This window comes from Rhinopithecus roxellana, chromosome 19 (assembly GCF_007565055.1).
Source record: "Rhinopithecus roxellana isolate Shanxi Qingling chromosome 19, ASM756505v1, whole genome shotgun sequence".
NCBI lineage: Eukaryota > Metazoa > Chordata > Mammalia > Primates > Cercopithecidae > Rhinopithecus > Rhinopithecus roxellana.
Window position 1 is genome coordinate 53,283,765 of NC_044567.1, and position 19,626 is coordinate 53,303,390.

General features: G+C 43.8%; 1 protein-coding gene across 2 annotated transcripts in view; it reads left to right on the forward strand.

The window, feature by feature from the left end:
- ZZEF1 (zinc finger ZZ-type and EF-hand domain containing 1) overlaps nt 1–19,626 on the forward strand; it is a 146,469-nt gene that overhangs the window by 56,303 nt on the left and 70,540 nt on the right. For both annotated transcript variants that reach the window (XM_010382190.2, XM_030922817.1), the window contains exons 12-25: nt 559–670; nt 1,697–1,912; nt 3,009–3,109; nt 3,874–4,043; nt 4,661–4,794; nt 8,254–8,324; nt 9,268–9,382; nt 12,676–12,835; nt 13,732–13,853; nt 13,961–14,083; nt 15,292–15,458; nt 15,543–15,624; nt 16,364–16,565; nt 18,268–18,416. In XM_010382190.2, coding sequence (XP_010380492.2) covers nt 559–670; nt 1,697–1,912; nt 3,009–3,109; nt 3,874–4,043; nt 4,661–4,794; nt 8,254–8,324; nt 9,268–9,382; nt 12,676–12,835; nt 13,732–13,853; nt 13,961–14,083; nt 15,292–15,458; nt 15,543–15,624; nt 16,364–16,565; nt 18,268–18,416 — 1,924 coding nt within the window. The remainder of the gene's footprint in view (nt 1–558; nt 671–1,696; nt 1,913–3,008; nt 3,110–3,873; nt 4,044–4,660; nt 4,795–8,253; nt 8,325–9,267; nt 9,383–12,675; nt 12,836–13,731; nt 13,854–13,960; nt 14,084–15,291; nt 15,459–15,542; nt 15,625–16,363; nt 16,566–18,267; nt 18,417–19,626) is intronic.

Consider the following 19,626-nt stretch of genomic DNA (forward strand, 5'->3'; position numbering starts at 1 on the left):
AAAAAAAGAAACAGACAAGAATACTGAGGCCTGCGAAGGCTGGGGTTTTTCTATCTTTTATCTCCAGGATCTGAAAGCGTTCAAACTTTTACCCATCAGCTATTGCAAGTGGCCCAAACCCCAGGCTGGTCATAAACATCTTAGCCAGACCTAGGGAAAGAAAACCAAGCCTGCCTCTTTTCTGGCACCTTCCAGAAGCACATGCCAGCTGTTGCATCGTGCCTTATTCCTGAGTGTCTCATTCAAGAGGCCCGACTTCCTGTCGCATTCTTCAGAAGAGCCAGTTATTTAGAGAAGCAGACCTTCTCCTTAGTTCCCAGATTATATTTGGGACTGATGTAGTTCCCAGTTCATAGAGAAGGAGACTGAGCAATGGAAAGGCAATACTACCAACTGTCTCATGTGTTCACAGGGTACCAGGTACCATACTCAGCTCTCGGTTGTTCACTGACAGGCTACAGATACAAGTTACATGCCACTTAGATGATACCTTATTTGTTAGACCCTTGAGAAATTTCAGAATAAGAAAATGTTTTGTGAATACTCTTGTCTTTACAGGATTGGTTGCTCATCTGATGACCTTGGAGAGGATGATCCTATTGGCTGGTTTGAACTGGAAGAAGAATGGGATGAAGCAGATGTCAAGCTGCAACAGTGCAGAGTTGCCAAAGTAAGCATTTGTGAGTCGTTTGCCCACTCCCCTGCTTTTATTCCATGTTTTTTGAGCGGTGATTGTGTATCAGCCCTGTGCCAATGCTGGAACCCCAGAGGCGAATCTACCTTCAGGGAGTTCATACTCTATTGGAGAGACAGATGTGTAAGACAGTGCGCCACGAGCTATGATAAAGGGAGAAACAGAGGGCTGTTGGCACTCAGGGGAAAAATATTTAACTCGAAAGCTTCTCAGGAAAGGTGGTGTGATGCCAGATGTCGGAGACTGATTAAGTTGTCATCTTCAGCCAGGCTACAACGTGTGGAGGAGGGCATCTTGGGCTGAGAGAATAGTGAGAACACAGACATCAACTCAAGAGAGATGTGTTGCTGTAGAAAGGACCAGTCATTATTTGGCTACTTAATTTTTTTCTAAACCTTGGATGTAAATCTCAGGCTTGAATAAGAGAATTAGGAACTCTCTTAAGGGCACGTAATAGTAGGTGCTTGGTAAATATTTATGCAGTTGAGCAGTGTGTTTTGAAAGGCCCTTAACAACGAGCTCTCACTGTAAGAAGCAGGTAGTTTGCATGAAAGTTGGGTTTGGAAAGTGGCCGTAGATTTGAGTAGACAGGACTGTTTTCCTGGGTTTCTAGCAGAGGGGTTGCATGCATCATTTGGGGGCTTTGAGGTGGAGGGCATTGATTGTCATCATATATCTGATTTCTGTTTCAAAATGACTGCCACAGAGCAAACGTACTTTTATTCATCCTCTCTTCCTGTTTTTGCCTCTAAGAGGGAGTAATGATGCAATTTTCCTTACTGTAATCTACCCAAACGTGACTTTATTCAACATTTGTATTGTCTTTTTTTTTTGCGTACTGTAAATGCTGTGCTTAGATTTTGTGTCCTTAGTGCTGAGCATAGTGTTTCCTAATAAATTAGAAAAATCGCAGGAAGACCTTCCCGGAAAGGCCTTTTTCCCTCTTCATCATTATTCAGGGATTCTGAGTTCTTCTTTTGAAATCTCTCTTGTCCTGTCCAGTATCTGATGGTGAAGTTCCTCTGCACCCGTCAGGAGTCAGCAGAGCGCTTGGGAGTACAAGGCTTGAGCATCAGTGGGTACCTCCGGCCTGCAAGAGCAGAAGCAGAACAGAGCGTCACCTGTGCGCACTGCAGAAAGGACACAGAGGAGAGTGTGTGTGGGGCCACGCTGCTCCTCAGGACCCTTCAGTTTACCCAGCAGCTCGCCCATGACCTGGTAGGGCTTCCTCAGTGTTAGACTGCATTCCTTTAGGAAAAGTGGATGACAGTATTCAGAGAAATGAACACCAACTGATAAAACCTGGCCCTGCGGAAGCCAATAGGACAGACATTGTACTGCTGCAGGGACGTTAAAAGCTGAGGAAAGTGAGCTGTTGGCACTCATGGCATAAGTCAGTGAAGCGGCCTGTGGCCATCAGTGTGGCTTCTCCTGGAGTAGACCTACAGACACATCTTCAAGAGCCCTGGCAGTGGCTGCCATGGGGAAACAAACAGAACAAGTTCATGGGATTTGCATCTTCTTTAAGTCCTAGAAAAATTATAACTGAAGTCTAGGTGAATTCTCATTATTTACTGAAAATACGAAAATAATGGCAGGATTTCAAATCAAAAATGATTTTTTGATTTCTGACTTTTTTTGATACTGACTCTTACAGTCAGTAATATAACACAGTGACAACTCACTCAAAGGAAGATTCTTAAAGCCATCACCATAGCCTCAGGAGTTGAGTGGAGGGGACCCTCGCATGTGTAGTGTACAGCAGTGTCCGCTCTTGAACCCCATTCTGCTTCAGGGCACATTCAAAGGCTGGTGACTCAGTTCATATACGGTTTTTTTGGTCTTTGTTATTCAGACCTCCTATCACAGTAGAAAAGAGCAAATGAGAAGGAGATGCCTGGAAATAACAGACATGCTTACCGAAGGGTTGATAGCTTTCAGCCCACACATGGGGAGGGCATCAGTATATTGTCGTATAGTCCTGGACAGTAATCATCCAGGAAAGATTGGCTTATGTGCTGGGTTAGGAAGTCAGGAGTGTTCATGGATACATGTGTGTGTGTGTGGGGGGGGGGTGGTTGTGTATGTATATACACTTACATATGTACATATAACACACACATATATTTTAGAAAGTTTCAAACCGAAAATAGTTGTTGGCAAACCTTTTCATAGTAAAGAGTAAGCATCAGCAATATGAAAGTCTTACTCATGTAGAGCCACCTCATCCCTTTACAACGAGAAGTAAATGAGGCATTACAGTATTTCTCTAAATGCATTTTTCAATTTTATTTATTCTGATCTTTATTTTTAGGTGCAGCAGAAGGAAAGTGGCTTAAAATACAAATCTTTTCTGGACTTCGCGGGTCTTGATTTGCAGATCTTCTGGAATTTTTACAGTAAATTAAAGCAAAAGTAGGTCAGAATTTGTTATAAGGTAATAATCACATAAACTGAAAACACTGAGTTTTACTATTCTAAGTGGATGATTTTTTTTTACTTCCTGCCAGTGTTTATGGTTCGATTTAAAAGATATGGTTATTATTGAAAATAACACCTCAGATTTCTATAAAATATTTAGGCAATAGTAAGCAGGTCAAGTATTACAGCACTGTCCTCATTTTACAGATGAAAAAGTAGGATCAGAAATGAACTTCCTGGCCGGGCTCGGTAGCTCACGCCTGTAATCCCAGCACTTTGGGAGGCCGAGGTGGGTGGATCCCAAGGTCAGGAGTTCGAGACCAGCCTGGCCAATATGCTGAAACCCCATCTCTACTAAAAATACAAAAATTAGCCAGGCGTGGTGGTGGGCACCTGTAGTCCCAGCTACTTGGGAGGCCGAGGCAGAAGAATCACTGGAACCTGGGAGGCTGAGGTACGGTGAGCTGAGATCGCCACTGCACGATCTCAGCCTGGGAGACAGAGCGAGACTCGGTCTCAAAAAAAAAAAAGAAAAAAAAAAGAAATGGACTTCCTTCCCCACAGTGGGCAGAGTCAGATGGGATCTGTTTCCAGATGTCTAGTACAGTGTCCTTTCTGGTCCACCCTTCTTCCTGTCAGTTGGCATTATTTTCACCGAGCCTGACGCCCAGAGGAAAGTCCTTTGTGTACGGCTGTGTGGCTTTGGACAGTAAATGCAACTGGTCCTTTTGCTCTCTGGTGTTTTTGTCTCTCCGTAGCCCGAGGGAAGAATGCATCGCTGCCCAAACCCTGCTTCTGCAGCTCCTCCAGAGCTGCTTCTCCGTACTGCAGGGAGGTGTACTGGCTGCTTCTGAGGAGGAGAAGCCTCCAATCCAGAGCCCTAAAGGAGTAGAGGCTGCCAAGGAGCTCTACACACACTTGTGTGATGGTAGGGATTTGGGTTTTTTCTTTAATGCAACCCTGTGTGGGTAACCTGGAGGGCCTCTTGCTGTAGAGAAGAGGGGTGTCCTATGACAATGCGAGCCAGAAAGGGATTGCTACTGTGGGAGTCCCCCAGAAAGGGATGGCTGCTGTGGGAAAGGAGTGTCTCCTCTGATGCTGAGTTACTAGTTTGAGTTTAGGATTTATTCCTTCCTCAACGGACTTCTCTTCCTCCTGGTTTCAGATCTATAGCTGTGTTGTGTTGAGAGTCATTACTGTCGTACTATTGAGCCTTAACTTCAACTAAGTCACTGAGATGAGACTGATAGATTGAGGGGGAGTGAAGCACATGGCCATCTGAAGTTGCACTTACGGCTTTGCCAAGTTGTGTCTTAAAAGGACAGGGACGTAATGACGTAAAAACTGATACATACGGTCTTCGTTTTAGTTAAATGTGAGCAAATAAAAAGCAATTTTTTATACCCCCTGGCCTATACAGAAATACTTCTTCACTCTGGTATTCAGTACAAAATGGAGAGTAGTGAATTTATAGGCTAGTTATAGCAGATGTGTAAGCGAATAGATGGAATATATGAAAGCTGATGCCATTGTTCATTTTATCAGTGGTAGACAGGGTGGATGGAGACTCTGTGCCCATGGAGATACTAAAACAAGAAGTCAGGAATACCCTTCTCAATGGGGCTGCCATCTTCTTTCCTAATCGACAGACCCGACGGAACCATCTCTTCACCATGATGGTAATTATTACTAAAAGTCTGGATTCAATTTCTGAAGTCTGTGAGGATGAAATTTGCTAGGCTTTGTTATCTCTGAATATATTGTCTGTTGCAACGTCCCAGATGTTTATTAATATTCTATGCAGAGCTTTGTGTGGGACAGATATCTAAGGACATGGCACTCTGCTCAGAGTGGGGTGACACATATTCCCAATCTGTGTTTCATGATCTGATGTCTCACAAAGTGACAGTCTCCTTCATCTTTGTGACTTGCCTACTGACCATTCTTTCTTTTCAACGTTTTAACTTTGTATTATAGGCAAAATTCAAAACAAATACCAAAGCCAACCAAATAGCATAGTGAATACCCCTGTCCCCCAAATGTACCTGTCACCTAGCTTCAACAGTCATAAACTCTTGCTAATCTATTGTTTTATCTACAGTTTTATCTTGTTTTATCTCACCCCTGCTTTCCTCCTTTCCCCACTGGCCATTATTATTTCAAAGTAACTTCCTGACATTTTATTCATAAATACTTCAGTATATATCTGTAAAACTAGTACCACCAAGTTTTTTTGTGTGTTTGTTTTTTAGATAGGTTCTTATTCTGTTGCTCAGGCTGGAGTGTGGTGGTGCAATCGCAGCTTACTGTGTTCTCTACCTCTCGGACTCAAGCAATCCTCCCACCTCAGCCTCCCAAGTAGCTGGGACTACCGGTGCATGCCACAATGCCTGGCTAATTTTTGTATTTTTTGTAGAGATAGGTTTTGCCATATTGCCCAGGCTGGTCTTTGAAGCCCAAGGCTCAAGCGATCCACCCACCTCTGCCTCCCAAAGTGCTGAGATTACAGGCGAAGCCACTCGCCTGGCTGGTATCACCAAGTATTATTCCTCCAATGGTTCTTGTCACTCTCCTAGACCACTTCTTCATGTTCCTCAGACACTGGTACTCGAAGTGAAAAATGCCTTTAGTATCTGTAAGCACTGTGTTACCAAATGGAATATCCTATACAAAGATCCAGGGTTTTAATTCTGTAGGAAGTATTTCTATATGAAAATAAGTATGATACATGAAAAAAATGTGAAACAAAACAAACATTTTTCTCTCTAGGCCATATCAAAAACACCTAGGTAGGGGAACTTCAGAGGTTCCTATGTTACAATGATGGTAAAATGTAGGGAAATATAAGTATACCAAGGGGATAAAATAGAGAAATGTGTACGAGAAAGCAAAATTACAGGAACCCCAATGAAATATTAATTTATCAGTCCAACAACATATAAACAAAATTGTGGCCAAGTTGGATTTATGCTGGAAATACAGTGATGGTTCAGCAGTAGAAAATCTGTAAATGAAATCAGAGAGGAAAAAAAAACATATCACTAAATGCAGAAAAATTTTTTTTTTTTTTTGAAACAGAGTCTCGCTCTGTTGCCCGGGCTGGAGTGCAGTGGGGCAATCTCAGCTCACTGCAAGCTCCGCCCTCCAAGTTCAAGCAATTCTCCTGCCTCAGCCTCCCAAGTAGCTGGGATTACAGGCGCCTGCCACCGCGCCCAGCTAATTTTTCATATTTTTAGTAGAGATGGGGTTTCACCATCTTGGCCAGACTGGTCTTGAACTCCTGACCTTGTGATCCACCTGCCTCGGCCTCCCAAAGTGCTGGGATTACAGGCATGAGCCACCGTGCCCGGCCCAAACATTTTTTAATAAGATTAAATTCTGATGATTAAAACAGTGAAACAATATGGTTTCATTAACAAACTCAAAATAGAAGGAAACTCCTTTAATCTGGTAGGGGGCATGTATCCAAAACGTACAATAAGCAATGTATTTGATGGTGGATCACTGGAAGCATTCCTTTCAAAATGCGGAATAAGACAAGGATGCTCACTCTCATTGCTTCTCTTTGAGGGCCTAGCTAGTGCTATAGGACAAGGGAAAGAAGTGTTAATAGAAAGAATAAAATATTTATTTGTTTTGATACGATTATAGATTACTTTTTGTCTGTATAGTCAAGCAACTAATATGATTATTTAAAAGAATTTTACAAAGGAAACTAGATATAGCATTTTAAAAAGGCATTTCTAATGCAGCAACCAGTGAGCAAACATGAGAAAAGTGGTCTGTGGGACACACAAAGGCATATAGAAATAAGGGACGGAAGCCGGGCGTGGTGGCACACGCCTGTAGTCCTAGCTGCTCGGGAGGTTGAAGCAGGAGAATCACTTGAACCCAGGAGGCGGAGGTTGTGGTGAGCCGAGATCGCACCACTGCACTTCAGCCTGGGCAAAAGAGCGAGATTCCGTCTCAAAAAAAAAAAAAAAAAAAAAAAAAAGGGCAAAGAAAGAAGGGAGCGAACAAAAGAAGCATAAAATGTGGTCCCTGATGGCAAAGGGCTGCAGTCTAACTGGGGACACCTGCCGCAAGGAAAAACTGATTCCATATGCAAGAGGGGAATCATGTTGAGGCTAAGTGATTGAGGAAGGTTTCAGAGAAGAGGGAGTATATTTGTTTGTGTAATTCCAGCTATATATAAAATTTGCATATCAGCTTGAGGAATCACTTCTCACATTGTGAGTTGCATAACCTTTGACAGCATCAGCTGACCTGACCCACCGGACTGTGGGTGGGTCTCTATCCTGCTTGTTTGGTGCAAGAATTTACCAGGTAGCTGAGCAAATGAGTAATTTCCTAGCATGTGTCCTACACAGAAAATAGAAACAGGACATACGACTTTTTGAATGACATTAGTGTCTTCTCATGCTGAGAAGTTAAATAACACTGCCAACCTTTTATATAGTGCTAAGCGATTCTCTTTCCATCAGGCGCTTCCTCAGTATCTTCTGATACCATACCCTTAAGAGATGTGATTGCTCTTGGGATGGCATGTCCAATGGCAAAAAGTATCTATCAGCCAGGCGCGGTGGCTCACGCCTGTAATCCCAGCACTTTGGGAGGCAGAGGTGGGTGGATCACCTGAGGTCAGGAGTTCGAGACCAGCCTGGCCCACATAGTGAAACCCCATCTGTACCGAAAATACAAAAATTAGCCAGGCGTGGTAGTGGGCTCCTGTAATCCTAGATGCTTGGGAGGCCGAGGCAGAAGAATTGCTTGAACCCGGAAGGCAGAAGTTGCAGTGAGCTGAGGTCACGCCACTGCACTCCAGCCCGGGCAACAAGAGCAAAATTCTGTCTCAAAAAAAAAAAGTACATCTTTTTGAGGTCATTTCCCTAAGCAGGAAACTTGAACCTCCTGTTGACTTTGGCAGTGAACCAAGTGCACCTACCACCTTGTGTTTAGATGGTTGGTTCTCTCCATCTTAGCACTTGAGCAGGTTTTAGTGGGGTGCTGTGAGGTAGTCTGCTGGCCTGGCGTTCCTCATACTTGGGAACAGTGTGGTGGTGATGTTTCATTGCTGCTCTAGGTCTCTGGAATGTCATGGACTAGATTTTCTGAATGTACACTTTCTGGTTTTCTAGAAGAACGTCACCGAGCAGGAGCACAAGCAGTCCCTGCAGCTCACTTTCCGTTCACTGTGCACGTATTTTAGGTAAGTTGGTCGTTCTTTTTAATTGTCAGATAACTCAAATCTTTGCAAAGTCGTTTTCTTGAGCTCGCCCTTTCATGTACCTTCGGAGTAGTACTTCCTTCCACCCAGTTAGAAAGCCGAGTTTCTGTGGGTGACCCAAATAGTGGTAAAATAATGATCTTGTTGACAGCCCAATCCAGTTCCCATCCATTTTAAGACAATTTCAAATTGAGCCCGTTGAGGGTATTTTTGAACACTTCAGTTTCCAAGTGATGTTTAACAACAAAAACTGAAGCCAAAGGAACGTAGGGTCCTGTATTCGTGTCTACGTTAAAACCAGCTACAGAAGCCCAGAGTGATAGTTTGCAGAAGGAAGTGTGCTGGGAGGGGAGGGCTTCGAGATTTTTGCCTGTTGCAGCTACCAGAGAAGCTAAATGGGCCTGTAGGCTTCATTACTAGAGGTATCGACTCTTGAAGGAGGAAGGGAACTAGCATCCTGAGCGACTGCCTGCAAGTCAGACTAGATCTGGTGTGGATGCCAGACTTAGAGGACTGTCTGTTTAAAATGTGCTCGGAATCAAGTGGCAAGGATGCTGAAAGGGCCTGGGGCTGTCCTGTGAAAACGTTTGAAGACACAAGGAACGTTTAGCCAGGACTTTCAAGCTAGCAGTCGTGAGATGAGCTGTATTTCATATTGGTGGCCAAGGTGATTTATTCATCAGCCTTCTGCCTCAGGATCTCTTCCAGGACTGGAGGGTTTGTGAGTCTGTGCTAATGGAAGCACGTGTGGACGGACAGCGGCACAGCCCCAGCTGGGTCCATGGCCTGTATTCCCAACCCAAACTCCTCCCGTCCCGTGGAACTGACACTGAAACCTTTCTGCGCTCTGTTTTGGAAACTTTTAAGACAGTATAAAAATCTTTCTCCTGAAGCCAGGTGTCAGGACTAATTTGTATCCTTTCAGTGACAAGGATCCAGGCGGCCTCCTGCTTTTACCTGAGAAAAACGACCTGGCCAAGATGAACATCAGTGAAGTCCTGGCGGTCATGGACACTCTCCTGTCTGTTGCTGCTCGAGAGGTATCCGATGGCTGTCTCGCTGTTTTCTTTGTCTCATGCTTGTGGGGGCATGTGATGTGGCAGTCCGTTGTGTCCCCCTTTGCCTCTTTGTAGTATGAATGTACATTGTTGTGGTTTTTTCTGTTGGTGGTGTTGTTTTGAGATAGGGTCTTGCTCTCTCACCCAGGCTGGGGTGCCGTGGCACAATCAGCTCACTGCAGCTTCCACTTCCCAGGCCAAGCGATCCTCCCACCTCAGTCTCCCAAGTAGCTGGGACCACAGGCACACGCCACCATGCCCAGCTAATTGTTAAATTATTTGTAGAGACGAGGTCTCTCTATGTTGCCCAGGCTGGTCTTGGACTCCTGGGATCAAGAAATCCTCCCACTTTGGCCTCCCAAAGTGCTGAGATTACAGGTGTCAGCCACTGTGCCTGGCATGAATGTACTTTGTTACTTGACCCTTACAAATGATCACAAAGGTTTCCTAGCCAGCCCTTGCAAACGAGTGAGGCGTGTTAGGGTTCTTGATAGTCAGCAAACAATAAAAACACAGAAGTGCTTGATAATACTCACTGTGGAAAAAGAGGAATGGATTTGTATCAAGTCCCCTTGTAGTGGTTGTCAGTGAGCCCAACACATAGTTATGTGTTAGTGGTGTGAATTTTCAGGAAGACTACTTGGACTTTAAAAAAGAAATTCAGGGCCAGTCACAGTGTCTCACGCCTGTAATCCCAGCACTTTGGGAGGCCAAGGTGGGCTGATCACCTGAAGTTGGGAGTTTGAGACCAGCCTGACCAACATGGAGAAATACAAAAATACAAAATTAGCTGGGCTAATTTAATTAATTACAAATTAGTTCCCTTTCTACTAAAAATATAAAATTAGCTGGGTGTGGTGGCTCATGCCTGTAATCCCAGCTACTCGGGAGGCTTAGGCAGGAGAACTGCTTGAACCCAGTAGGTGGAGGTTGTGGTGAGCCTAGATCACACCATTGTACTCCAGCCTGGGCAACAAGAGCGAAACTCTGTCTCCAAAAAAAAAAAGAGATTCAGATTTCTTAGCAATTTCGTGGACTAATCAAATCTGAAAGTATATTATCTTTTTTCTGTGTTAATGATTTTTTTAATTTGCTTTTTTTTTTTAATATAAGGGATTTTCTTTCTTAAAATGTAGTTTATACTCCAGATGGATCAGTCACTTGGGATATTTGACAGAAAAAAGATTTCTAGATCCCACCCTAAACTACTGATTCAAAATCTCTAGGGATAGGGCATTAGAACCTGCATTTTTCTAAGCACACCGAGAGATTCTAAAGTGATAGCACCCCCATACTAGGAGACCAAGAACTACCTCGTTGGGCTAAATGTGAGAGCCAGAGAGGTGGAGGAGATTTTGTGGCACACCAGCCCAAACCACATCCTTGAGGTGTCTTAATGATGTGGACTTCAAGGTGGCTTTTCTTTTGTGGCTGATAACTTGTATCTTTTGACTGAACTTAGTGTCTTTAAATCTCTCACATTTTTGCGGGTGCCTTACTGTTTTGAGTTGCTGTTAGAGCCATGATTTCATTCATTCCCAGCTGCCTGGCTTGCTGGGCCATCAGCAGGTATCCCCCCAATTCACTGATGGGGACCTCAGAGCGCTTGTAGGTTATCATGTGCCAAGGTTGCTCTTCCACTGACCACAGTTTAGATCTAGTATTAATTTAGATCTAGGGTAACATTGACTTCATAAGCCTCAACTTTGTTTTTAATCAAAAACTGCTCTGCTTTTTGCAGTCACATTAATTTTCTGTTACTTCTGCTTTCTGGCTTATTTCCAGACTCTTCTGCCCATCTCTGAGTCTTCCTTAAAAAACTCACTTCAGTCTACAGCTCATCAGTATGTGTTCTCGGCCCCAGTTAGCCATGGCTCATTCTAATCTCCATCCTTATTTCTGCATTTCCCATACCTTCCCTTTCTTCTGGAGCTCGTCCAATTCTACCTGTTTCTCAGATCCCTGAAGCCTGAACTAAGTTCTCCCCCTCAGTAGTCTTTCTTCTGTAGTTACATCATCAATGCCGTTGGGCAGAAAACTTCAGTGTTCTCCCCTGGTTCTCATAGGCGTCGATTCTGCCCCGCGTGTGAGGAGTGGGTAGGTGCTAGAGTCAGGACTGAAACCGGGGCTGTTTGACTCAGAGCCTTGTCCTCTTTCCACTAGGTAAGATAGGCCACATTTATTTTAAGATGTATGTGGAGAAATGAGATAGCATGTGCCCAAGAGAATTTCGCGTAATTGTATACCATCTGGAGATCAGATGTGTGCGTTTTCTTCTCTTTCACTTACCTGTGGTACAAAAGAAGTTACAGATATCATTGAACCTCCTTGCTGGAGATGCACTATTAATGTGTTTCCCTGAATTATCTTTCAGTAAAAGACATTTATAGTTATGCTAAAGAGTTAAGGTTCAATTAGGAAAAAAAATTAAAGGTCATCAGAAATGTACCTAGTCTGAAATTTTTCTCATGAATCTGTCAAATTCAACAAATAACCACTGAATGCCTGCTGTGTGCTAGGCCCTGTGCTGGGAACAGGGGATACAGTGATGTAAAAAAAGCACAGTCTTGGAGGAGCAAATATATAATCAGGTAGCTGTAACAATGTAGCAAGGGTCTTTTTTAAGGACTAGACATTCCCAGTATCTCTGAGTCCATTTCCCTCCATCCACATACCTTTTCATGGCTCACTCGCTTCCTCCCTTGCCAGACATGACCATCATCCTGAAGTTTGTGTTCACCGTTTCCTTGTTCTTCTTTCTACTTATTCCTGCACAGCGCATCTGTATCGCCTGGGTTTTACCTGTAATGGAATCATATAGTGCACAGTCTTCCGTGTCTGGAGGTCAGATAACCCTTCAAAGAAACTTTTGAGAACAAAGGTGATGGTTAGAGAGCCATAGAGGCAGGAATAATTATTTTTTTAAGGTGGGAGCGGTTTAACTGAAGGCTTGAGGGAAGGAGCCAGAGAAAGGAGATTTTAAGATGTAAGAGAAAGAAGAGATACCCAGTGGGGTAAGGTTCCTGAGGTGGCAGAAGGAGATGTCATGTGCAATAAAAAACCTTTGTAAAGGTTCCGAAAAGCTGGAGGGAAAGAGGGGAGTTTTCGTAATACCATCTTTCTTGGTCACTGCTGGGTTGAAAGCTGTGTCGTGACCGTTTTCATAGCTATAGTTTGTTTTTGCTGGTGACAGCTGCTGCTTTAGAGGATGCCCTTGGCTATGCTCTGTGAATGGCTTTGTCATGAACGCTTTCTGTTTGTCTCCTCCCTTGTAGTGCGAGCTGTTAATGCTCAGTGGGGCCCCAGGGGAGGTTGGCTCTGTGCTCTTCTCCCTGTTCTGGTCCGTCCAAGGCAGCCTGCTATCCTGGTGCTACCTGCAGCTGAAGAGCTCGGACTCTGGAGCCAAAGATCTTGCCGTGGACCTTATTGAAAAATGTGAGTTTCAATATGAAATCCATGAAAACAGATGGCGTTTGGGTTTTGACTCTGAGTATGTTCTCTTCTTTAGTAACTCATGCATTGAATGTGCATATGGTTTTCTTCATTACAATTCAGATTCTTGGACTGGTTTGGTCTAATTAAAATAAAATTCAGCAGTGTGTCTTTTTGTCCAGAGTTTCCTCTCTGAGCGTGGTATGCCTAAGTATTTTTATTGTAGAATTAGGTCATTTCACAGCCTAAACACTGGTTTTGCAATCATTTAGCACTCTTACGTGACGTCTCATTCTTTGGGAGAGTCTATCCCTGTTTTAATCAGTCATCTAAAAACGAAAGTCTTGAATTTTAAAAATCTAAGGTGTATGAGCATTGCTGTGACCTTTGCTGATTGCTGAGAATAATTAGATTCATGTTCTGTAAACTCACAGAAAGTTATATGAAACCCAACAGGTGCTGACAAATTATACATGGAAAATTTAGTACCATCAAACTTGGTCCCAGCAGCTGTGACGAGAACACATATATTGGGCCCTGCCACCTAGAGCTTGGCCTGTTAGATTGGTCCACCTAATGCACGGGCTCATTGTAAAAAGAAGGAAAAGGCGGGGCTGACAGCTGGGTTAGTCAGGCATGTGATTTCACTTCTAGGAGTGCTCCTCCACTTCATCAAAAGACCAAAAAAAAAATCCCTTTAAAAGTAGTCTTTTACTGAAATTCACACTGCTTCTTCCTCCCAGAGGAATGCATTAGGATGACACTGTATGGCCTTGTGATCTTTGCTGTGGAATCCCCTCCACAGCTTCTGTAGTCCTCTTTATTCTTGTCCGTGGTGATAACTAAGCATGTGATATTTCTGCTGCATAAAATATTAATTATTTTCTTTGTTTTGGCAGATGTGGGGCAGTTTCTGGCAAGCATGAGAGTGATTTTGGAATCCCTTTTGTCACAATATAGTGGAAAAATTATAGTAGAAAGATTATGTAATTCAGTGTTTTCAATGGCAGCTCGTCAACTGGTAAGAAAAACTGGCAGCTATTTGTAGTGAACCGGAAAGGGGTTGGGAATCTTCATCCCCAGGCCCAGCCTAAGGAGGACGCTGAGCACTTATCCATCTTCCATTAGGTTATCTTCCTGCTGGACTTCTGCACTTTAGACATCCCACACTGCGTGCTCTTGCGAGAGTTCAGTGTCCTCACAGAACTCCTGAAGAAGCTCTGTAGTGGCCCCGAAGGAGGACTGAGGAAGGTAACTCGAGTTGGCACTTGAGCCGCCCTGTGTTTGCTCTCAGGAGTGATGGGACACACTTAGTGAAGTGGACGGCAGACTGTAGATAGGCACAGCTGAGCAGCTTCTAGAAGGCTCCCTTAATTTTATCAGTGGTCTTGCCAACAAGGGTAAATACCAGTCCAAGTTGATGTCGGCCTGGTCACCATTAGAAAGGAGACACAGACGAAAAGCTGTAGAGATGAATCTCATCATTTTATAGTTTATGAAGTTACATGAAAACCATTTAAGTGAATGAAAAAATTGAAGTCTAGAAGAGAAAATGTATGTTGTTTTTTATTTATTTATTTATTTGAGACGGAGTCTCGCTCTGTCTCCCATTCTGGAATGCAGTGGCGCAATCTCGGTTCACTGCAAGCTCCGCCTCCCGGGTTCCCGCCATTCTCCTGCCTTAGGCTCCTGAGTAGCTGGGACTACAGGCGCCCGCCACCACGCCCATCTAATTTTGTTTGTATTTTTAGTAAAGACGGGGTTTCACCGTGTTAACCAGGATGGTCTCGATCTCCTGACCTCGTGATCCACCCGCCTCGGCCTCCCAAAGTGCTGGGATTACAGGCGTGAGCCACCGCGCCCGGCCGAGAAAATGTATGTTGAAAGGCAAATTAGAAGGTTTTGTCTTTAGAAGACATTTCTCCCTTAATTTTGCATACTTAACGTTTAATCACTGTCTTGTGTGAGCTTCATAACAACTTTGTGGCAGTAGAAAAGGCATTTATATTTAATAGGTAAAAAAGCAAAGACCCCCCCCATGGCTCCCCCCCCCCAAAAAAAAAGAAGCAGAGTAGGAGAAGAAGGGAGAGAGAGTGGATCCAGATTTGCCAGTGTCCCAAGTAAGAATGTGAGGTCTTTACTCATTCAATACTTTTTCCACTGGGAATTCACACTGGTAATGATTTGTAAGAAGTAGTTCTGTCGTAGTTAAAAGGGAAAAGCTGGTCACAGACTTTTTGTAGTGTAATAAAAGCACATCTACCTTGCTGCGTGATGAATGTATGTTGATCTGTCTGTGAAGATGGGAATCTCAGGTATGTCTTCGAGCCTGTGTGCTGGTTTGTACAGGGCTGTCAAAGCCCATCTGCCTGGAGCACTGATAGAGAAACAGTCTGCTGCGTGTGGATAGGTGTCGAGTGATAGAACCTTTTCTCCCCCCGGCTCATTTGTTATCATAGCTGGATGTTGAGACCTGGCAACAGGAACAGCCTGTGGTGTTACATACGTGGACTAAGGAATCTGCCCACAACTATGAAAATAATTGCCATGAGGCATCTGTCTTTGTTAGCCCAGGGGCAACCTATTTTGAAGTGGAATTCGATGACAGGTGTGAAACTGAAAAAAGGTAAGACCTCTGTGTTCTTTTACCCCCTAGCGATAATAGGTCAACAATGAGAGAAGGAAGCTAATAGAGGTTCTGCCTTCACAGGTATGATTATCTGGAATTTACCGATGCTAGAGGTCGGAAAACACGCTATGACACAAAAGTTGGCACTGAAAAATGGCCCAAGGTGAGTGAGAGTCCCAGAAAGAGGTACCTACTTCTGCACCAACGCTTTTCCTTTTGTCGGCCTTCAAGGGGCAGTAGAGGTAAAGTCTTTGAAGGGAGGCATTTATGTTACACTTTTGTGAAAGGAAGGATTTGTATCAGAGTTTGACCAACTATAATCTGTCACCTGTTCTGTAAACATTGTTTTGGGGCACAGCCATGCCTATTTATCGTTTATAGCTGCTTTGGCACTGCAGTGGCAGAGTTGAGTAGTTGCAGCAGACAGCGTTGCCTAGAGTAAATGAAGAGCTTTCATCCTTGACGGGATGAGCTGGTGGGTCTAGGAGGATGGCCCAGACCTTGTGATGGAAGCCAAGAGTCTGCCTCACAGTTAGAGCTGCTTGAGCTCTTGGGCTGGAGGTTTAGTGCTGCCTCAGACTGTTGACCCTCTCTCCATGGTCAGTGGTCTTGGCAGGAGCAAAGGCATGGAAATGTGACCACTGGCTGAGTAGGTAGTGGACAGATGGTCACCCCAGGTGTAAAAAGCTGAGCAGCAGTGTTCTGCCAACTCTCCTTCTTCATGGGGTGCGGCTGTGAATTTTCTGTTTCCGTCACCCCTTTGTACATTTCTCCATTAGTCATTTTGGACGGGTGGAAATAGAGATCAATTTTAAATGGAGATGTTTCTAGTCATGAAGAACATGCTTATTTCTGAAACACTCCCCCTCTAATCTGACCACATGATTTCTGTTTGTCCCTAGAAAGTGACCTTCAAGGCCGGTCCTCGGTTGCAGTTCCTCTTTCACTCTGACAGCAGTCACAACGAATGGGGCTACAAATTCACCGTCACTGCCTACGGCCTGCCCGATGTCGCTGTGTCTTGGGGGCTGGATTTACAACTCCTTGTCTCCCGGCTGATGGGACGCCTAGCTTCCCAGTGCATGGCACTCAAGTCAGTGCATCGTAAGTCCACATCCCCGTTCCTTCCCTTCTCCTTGCAACCATGGTGAAGTGCAAGGTGCGTGCTTGCCCTCTTGTAGGTCATCTCCACTTAATGGCAAGGGGTTAATAATATTCCCTTTCAGTTTCCTTTAAGCCAAACGAATAAAGTGTCCACTCGACAGCATTGTCATGAAGCTTTTTGCCTTAGACTTTGGAACATAGAATGAGGGATGCCATGGGTTCTCTGTCTGTGGAGGATAACAGCTTTTGTTTGGCAACATTGTCATTTTTTTGTAAGTAGGTGTAGGTGTAGTCCAACCAGAAGGCAGGAATATATAATAAGTTGATTGCATATCCTTTAAATATGTGAATATTTATGTAAATATATGTAGATACGTGAATATGAATTTTGTTTTAAAGTGATTCATTCAGGGCTGAGCAAGGTCGCTCATGCGGGTAATCCCAGCACTTTAGGAGGCCAAGTGGGAGGATTTCTTGATCCCAGGAGTTCAAAACCAGCCTGGGTAGCGTAGTAAGATCCCTATCTGTACCAAAAACATGTAACAAGTAGCCAGGTGTGGTGGCACATGCCTTTTGTCTCAGCTACTTGGGAGGCTGAGGCAGCAGGATCACTTGAGCCTGGGAGTTGGAGGCTGCAGTGAGCTGTGATCATACTGCTGCACTCCAGTTGGGATAACAGAGGGAGACTGTCTCTTAAAAGGAAAAAGATGTGTTCAATTTAGTTAGTTAGTTAATTATTCCAGGGAACAAGAAGTACAGAATAAAACTTTCTTTTTTTTTTTTTTTTTTTTTTTTTTGAGACGGAGTCTTGCTCTGTCACCCAGGCTGGAGTGCAGTGGCCGGATCTCAGCTCACTGCAAGCTCCACCTCCCGGGTTTACGCCATTCTCCTGCCTCAGCCTCCCGAGTACCGGGGACTACAGGCGCCCGCCACCTCGCCCGACTAGTTTTTTGTATTTTTTAGTAGAGACGGGGTTTCACGGTGTTAGCCAGGATGGTCTCGATCTCCTGACCTCGTGATCCGCCCGTCTCGGCCTCCCAAAGTGCTGGGATTACAGGCTTGAGCCACCGCGCCCGGCCCGAAACTTTCTACTATATTTTATTTCTTTATCATTTCTTGAGTTTTTCCAATTTTAGAAGTAAAATATAGAAAAATTACATAATGGAAAAAAACAAAGGAAAATAGAATCATCCTTAATCCTGACATTCAGAAGTAACTAATTTTCTTCTTTTCATATTTCTCCAACAAAGAAAGAAATAACTATTAACGTTTTTATTTCCACCTATTCTTTTCCCTATGCTCATTTTAAACACATCTATGCTGGATATTTATTATTTGCTACATAATTAAGTTTACAAATTGTGAATATTTTTCCATAATTAAATGTTCCTGAATGGCCTCGTATTACATGCCAGGAATGGTTCATACCCTGTTTTCAGCTTACTATAAACAGATTAGTCATTGCAAAGGTACCTTGTAACTGAAGTTGTTCCATAGAACAGTGGTATTGCAGGACTTGCTGGTTTAGCTTAATCTGTGATATGTGTTTACAAAGTATCACAATTACATTCTGGTATGTGGGTAAATTTTCTCTTTTAATAGTATTCATGTTTTTTTTTTTTAACGTTTTCTTTCTCATTTCAGAGATTCTCAATATATTAAGGCAAAAATAGAACTCTCATGTGTCTTCTTGTCTTTCTAGAATTAGGAAGTAACATGGCTATACCTCAGGCAAAAATGGCATTAGTCCTAAGCTCCCCGCTGTGGAAACCTGTCTTCAGGCACCAGATTTGTCCAGAGTTGGAATTAGAAGCAAGCTGGCCCACTCACCCACACCAGAATAGTAAGGAGGTATTTACTCTTCTGTTCTCTTTCTCTTTAGACTGGAAACTGCCTACAAGTATTTATTACTTTAAGTTATAAACACGTGTGTTTCTATCTTACTACCCGTATTAAGCAGTTAGCTCCTTGAGGCCAGAAACTATACCTTGTTAATTTGTTAACGCCACTGTGTCCCACAGGGGCCAGTGTGCAATAGGTGTTCAGAAATACTGAATGTGTGTCTTGGGTGAAATGTAGCAGGTGCTCAGTAAATCTCTGTTGGTGGAGTTATCAGGCAAACAATTGAGTGCACTTCTAGTGCCTGCTGAGTCAAGCTTTAGAGGAATGATTTGTGCTATATCTTTTGTTCTCCGTAGAATTACAGCACATGATTTAGGTGTATAATATTTTAAAAACTAAAAGGTTTGCCCTGTCTCTATTTTTCCCCTCTCCTTCCCTCTATTTCTGTATTCTACTTCTCTTCCTTCCCCTCCCTGCCCTGCCCTGCCCCACATTATTCAGTAGTTAATTGCCAAATCCAGTGGCTCTTCCTCAGCTTCTGTTCTCCTTGCCTCTGTTAAATTTGGCTCCTTCAGACCCTCTCTTCTTTGGATCCATGCTAGTCCACTGTCTTCTCTTACATCTGACTGCCCACCTGCCTCTTTCATTGAGTTTTCATATTCCTCCTTCCCTAAAGGGTAGGCTTTATTCAGGCTTTCTTCCCTTCCCCACAGCCCACCAAGACTTCATCCTCTCCACTTTCTTCTCCTGTCACATTGCGGCACTAATTCCTAATATCAGTCTCCAGGTCTGGTTTTCTCCCTGCTCCAAGTATCTGTTTCCATCTTCCTGTGAGGCATTTCCATTTAAATGTCCTGACTCCCCTTAACTCAGAAGTGTAAAACCAGAGACTGGTCACTTCTGTGATGGTCATTGTTTCCCCAGGCCTGAAGCCACTGCTCCCTAGCATCCCCTGTCCTCACCTGTCTCCCATTCCTGTCCAGTCAGCCTGCAGGTCCTGTGGATTCCTCCTCATGATGTTCGTCTCTGTCCTTTCCTCTGTCTGCATCTTTATCCGGGCCCTCATTCGCACCTGCCTTATGACATTGGTACCTACCAAGTTTTTTTTATAATCACTGCATTATCTTGTCATTCCACTGCCAAGCACCATTAATGGCTCCCCATTGCCCACAGGGTGAAGTCTAACTCCTCAATGTGACAGTCAAGGCTCTCTGCAGTC